Source organism: Lactuca saligna, chromosome 1 (genome assembly GCF_052625555.1).
Source record: "Lactuca saligna cultivar CGN05327 chromosome 1, ASM5262555v1, whole genome shotgun sequence".
Lineage (NCBI taxonomy): Eukaryota > Viridiplantae > Streptophyta > Magnoliopsida > Asterales > Asteraceae > Lactuca > Lactuca saligna.
The window spans coordinates 21,220,348-21,225,692 of NC_136417.1; the positions used below are offsets into that span (position 1 = coordinate 21,220,348).

Genomic DNA, 5,345 nt, shown 5'->3' on the forward strand with positions numbered 1-5,345 from the left:
TATATATATATATATATATATATATATATATATATATATATATATATATATATATGGCGGTGGGGTGGTATGTTATGTCTCATTAGGATTGTCTTGTTGAATTCCTTTAAAGTTGGTAGAGCTGGGGGTGGCTGAGCAAAGAAAACATTTATGAATGATGTTTGGTCAATTATTCTACTTTTTGTCTATTTGTTTGGTTCAAATGTTTGCTTTTGTTTAGCCTGCTCCATGTTTTGTACTTGAATATGTTTACAAGCATGCACAGTTGCACAAAAGCCATCAATTGTTTCTATATTTAAGAAAAGCAAATCTCATAATAACAACATATTTTCATCTTCATCAACAAATAATGGTTTCTATAGATATGAGAACACTAAAGTAGATTTTAGTTTTCCAAAATAATTAAGTATATTAAAAAAATAATAAATTGTGTCATCCGAACATTACATGATGAACCTATTCCAAGACCCCATAAAATGGGGTAAATTACTTAGCATTAGTGATATTTTGGATATTGTGGTGGGTGTATTAGAAATTGAACGGTGGACCTCCTATATGAAATTACAACCATAAACCATTATTTAAAAAGTAAAAATGTATTATTATTAAACTGATATCGAATTAAATGAGAATCACTGCACCAGTTTACTTTGGTCTCGTTTATTCAGCTCGTTTACACCCTAGATTTTCTATATAAGTCGAGTTCAAACTTGTTTTTATGGAGCTGATAACCATAAATTAATCGACTAAGCTTCCGTTTTTTATTCATACATTATATTACTTCTTAGGATGATACTGATCAAGTATTTACTACTAATTCTATGCAAAATAATAAATATAATTGTACATGTTTGTGTTTTATCCACTTAAGATTAACCATAAAAATGAAATGAAATTTAAATTTTACTTCTAATCAAACCTTATTTCAGATTAAGTTAGAATTTATAAAAATCCTAAGGTTAAGTTATGGAAAGCACGCTCTCCTAATGCACACACGGGCACGGGCTTGTGGGTTCAATCAGTATTTATGCTTTCATGCCTTCCATTATTACTATTGACTACAAGTCAAATAACACTAACCAACAAAACTAGATATCATGGTTGTCATTTTTTAATATAAATAAACTGCCTTTTGTAACAAAAAAAAAAAAAAAAAAAAAAAAAAAAACGCTTAATTTAATGTATAATTTAATAAAAAAATTAATGACAAAATAAACTTCCAAAATATTTATAAATAAAGTTTCTTGATCACATGGAAACATACTATGATGTAGAACACAACCACCCTTTAACGTTGGTCGATCCCACTTGGTATGATATAGCCCGCTAAAACAGTCTGTTGGTAAAGACGACGCTAGAGTCATATATCAATGTTTATAGACACTTCTTAATTTTACAAAAATAGTTTATGTAAAATTCAAAATTTTAAATGTATGTTGTATTATCATCAAAACATATTTTAGATGTTTGGGTCTTAATAAGTTTTATTGGAAACAGGTAATTAATTAATCATGTTGCTATAGTATGTTTATTTAAAACATTTTGTTAAAATTCAAAAATATATGTTTTAATGTTAGAAGATGTTGAAAATACACCTATCAGTTAATAAATTGAAGGTTCATTTACAAGTTTGGGGGTTGTGGGTTAAGGGTTCATAAAAATATACTATAACAGGGTTCTATATTTTTAATCCAGCATTATGCATAGTTGAGATTTAGGCACGTTTTTGGATGTGCTACATATTTGAATAACGAATATTTTGGATTAGTTAAGTCATAAATGGACTACACTTATATTTATTTGTGAATACAAATTCCAATAATTATTTTTTTACAAGATTTGACAAAAGTCACAAAACTAATTTTATTATATTTTTAATATTAAATTTATCGGATAAAAAAGTACAGAAAATGTTTAAACAAACTGCTTTTTCGAAGTAACTATAAATTTACTCGATTATTATATGAATTAAGATAACTAAATAAATATTTGTATCTTTTTCTGCACAAAAATGAAATAGTATATTGCAAAGAACGTTCATCGCATTTCTTATAACCCAACAAACGTAGAACATCAAAGTTTTCCCATCTTCAAGAAATTTTAATCATTGATTATCATAAACCTACAAAAGTCATACAAAAACTAGAGATTCATCAGGAGTCAATATGAACAGAGCGAGCTGCTGATTATTAAATCTAGCTTGATGCCTCGGAGATGCTGTTTAACGATGGATGCCATCCTCTTGGTTTGATTGCAGCAGCCGAAGAGTTCGCCGGAGCCACCGTCCGCCGCCGATCTTTCTCAGATTTCTTCATCTGGATATATACCAAGTTGATTTAATGAGTATTATACTCTTTAACAATCTAAGACAGAAACAGAGGATTAGTTCAGATTTAAAACCTGGATGTGGTTTCTGGTTCTCTCTGATTGATTAGATCTCGTGGCTGAATCTTCATTTTTTCCGGCGGATTCTTCTGAAGGCTTGAGTACCCTGATATTACTACTAGTTTTCCCATTCTTCTTCGCCATTAATCCTTTCATTACTTCTGTAAAAGCGAAAAAAAAAAAACGATTAATTCAATGTTTTCCTGGGAATTAAATCAACCCATATATTGAAATTAAAATCACAAGGTAACAAACAACACACCTTGGGTGGTGACGAGTCTATAAATATGGCCGACGGTAAGACTCTCGGTGGCGCGGAGAAGTTTGATGCGGGTAATACGGAGGGGCTGGGAGTTGGTCGTGGCGGTTTGTTTGTTGGAGTCGGAGGTGGAGGTCGGAGGACGGGAAGAGTATAAGGTGGTGGTGAGGAGAAGAGCGACGTAGTGACCAGGGTTGAGTTTCATAACCTCGGCGGCGGAGATGTTGGTGTACAGCCTCTCAGCTCTCCCGTTTGGGTGTTGTATTACAAGACTTGCATTATCAATAGCTTGACAGTTTCCCATGTCGACCTCTTTACAGACTGTTATAGCAGAGCCGATGGTGTCGGAGGGTGGTAGCGGCGGGGGTAGTCGGAGTTGTATAGTGCAGTTAGTCTGTTGGTAGAGGGTATATATATATCGGAGATGGCAGCCAACAGCTCCTGAAAGGACCACAAGGACCACATGGCATGGCATCAATGATTTATTTATACTTTTTTTTTTTTTTTTCAAATTTTAACTCAAATTGACCGTGAGTTATAAATATCAAGGCTTATGTTCGAATCCGATCAAATATTATCAACTATTTTATATTATATTTGTCAATACAATTTTTTTAAAGGGTATTTAGCTGTAAATCTGTTTATCAGTAACTTAAAGTTTGTATTAATTATTTTTTCCTGTAAAGCCAATAGTTATTTTTAATATCGTAATAAATCTGGTTGAAAATGACATAAATGTTCACTTATCACAATAATAAGTACAATCCATATACTTAAAAATCGACACTAATTAATGGTATAGATAGGGCTTGAACATTGACATTTTTTTATGCAACCACATTAATATTATTTTTTTGAACGATAAAGGTGTATTAAAAAACGAAAAAGGTAGGTTAGCAAGAAGTTAGACAAATAGCGGTACATATACAAAAATTAAATATGATATAATTAACTCTACCCCAATCTGCAGTTATATGGATTGTCTTATAAACGATCCAAAATATTGTGAAAAAAAAAAAAAAAAAAAAAAAAAAAAAAAACAACTACCCCTAATCAGCAGTATATGGATTGTTGATGAACACAATCAATAACAATTTGTTTATTAATTTTGGAAATTTGCATATATATATATATATATATATATATATATATATATATATATATATATATATATATATATATATATATATATATATATATATATATATATACAATCAGTAGTTATATGGATTGTTGATCAACACAATCAATAGTGCTTTTAACTAGTGATTACTCATTAATAGTCATATGATACTTGATTGTGTTCATTAGGAGTTCATATGATGGTTGATTGCGCATAAATCCACATTTTCAAAAAAAAAAAAAAAACTAAAAAAAGACAATTTTATAGCTTAAATATGACTTAGACGTACCATTTTAGAGAAGATTGGTGTTTATGATATTTAACAATGATATGTGAATTATAAGTTCTGAAGTTCTTACAAATTTGTGTGTTCTCAAAAGAACTGTGCTGAGTTGCTTATATATATATATATATATATATATATATATATATATATATATATATATATATATATATATATATATATATATTACTTGTCAAAAGATTAATCAATATGTTTGTTAATTCATATCCAATAAAATCTTAAAAATAAATATTTGATCATGTTTTTGACATGTTATATTTAATTACCATATTTTGTTGTTCTGTTGATGTGATACTATTCTACTTGGTAGAGGCTTTGTCGTTTAGATTAAACTTCACAAGTTTTAATTTGAACGTTGAGGAATTCTATTAACTATGTTACACTAACTTCTTACTATTTACCAACTCTTCAAGAAAAAAAAATAATTACCATATGTTAGACATTTTTTAATAAATTTTATAGTTTTGAAAATCAAAACTTAAATTAGATAATCATTTAGTTAAGTTGTGTAACATAATAGTTTTATCTTTACTTTTTTAAATAACTTTATCATAGCAACGCTTATGATCTTTTGGGAAAGAAAAAAAAAAGTGTAAATCAATTCTTTATAATTTCAAAATAATAGCTACCAATTTTTACTACAAATCCAAGATATCGACAAAAGATATGCTAAACCTATCCCAAAAGGTCAAATGAACATTATCTTGAATCGTTTTTTATTTCAAACTGTATGTGAAAATAAAATAGTTTATGATACCAACGTAAAAGTTTAAACTTAATAAGTAAAGATTTTATTCTCATTTTATTAAAAACATATATAAAACAAAAGAAGATATGTATGGGTAAAAATGGAAGCATGAGAGTGAGTTTCGATTACTGATTGCGTGATGCAACGGCAATTGGTGCATTTTCTGAGGTCATGAATAAAAAGCCTGCCAATTGCCCATAAATAAATATTTCTGCATTATACGCTACCTTTACTGTTTATTAACACGTCACCTTACACTGCTCACGCGCTTATTGTTGCTGTGTACCACCCACACACACTAAGTTACAAGAATAGCCCCTCACCTTTCCTTCAGTTTTAGATTTTATCTTTTCTGTATTTCTCTTTACTGCTATACTCCTTCAACTAAGATGATATGGCAAGACTTTGTACATATGATTATTATGTTCCAATAAGATAACGTAGTCAATAAGTTATATAAAAATCCTATATTATGAAATATAAAAATAGATAATTATATCAACAATGGTATTGAAGGGGGCAAAAT

General features: G+C 29.2%; 1 protein-coding gene across 1 annotated transcript; it reads right to left on the reverse strand.

Moving 5' to 3' along the window:
* Window positions 1-2,024: 2,024 nt before the first annotated feature.
* On the reverse strand, window positions 2,025-3,088 carry LOC145027551 (uncharacterized). The gene is made up of 3 exons (XM_078976917.1): window positions 2,648-3,088; window positions 2,401-2,546; window positions 2,025-2,315 (listed from the first exon to the last, which is right to left on the reverse strand). Exons 1-3 carry the CDS (start codon window positions 2,946-2,948, stop codon window positions 2,196-2,198), a joined length of 567 nt encoding a protein of 188 aa, XP_078833043.1. The 5' UTR covers window positions 2,949-3,088; the 3' UTR covers window positions 2,025-2,195.
* Between the last annotated feature and the right edge of the window lie 2,257 nt (window positions 3,089-5,345).

Bases quoted from the DNA above. Each gene is read 5' to 3' on its own strand.
- LOC145027551 (XM_078976917.1), bottom strand. From the start codon at position 2,948: ATGGGAAACTGTCAAGCTATTGATAATGCAAGTCTTGTAATACAACAC. The intron at 2,547-2,647 runs GTGTGTTGTTTG...TCGCTTTTACAG, and splicing joins TAGACTCGTCACCACCCAAG to AAGTAATGAAAGGATTAATG. The intron at 2,316-2,400 runs GTTTTAAATCTG...GTATATATCCAG, and splicing joins GAACCAGAAACCACATCCAG to ATGAAGAAATCTGAGAAAGA.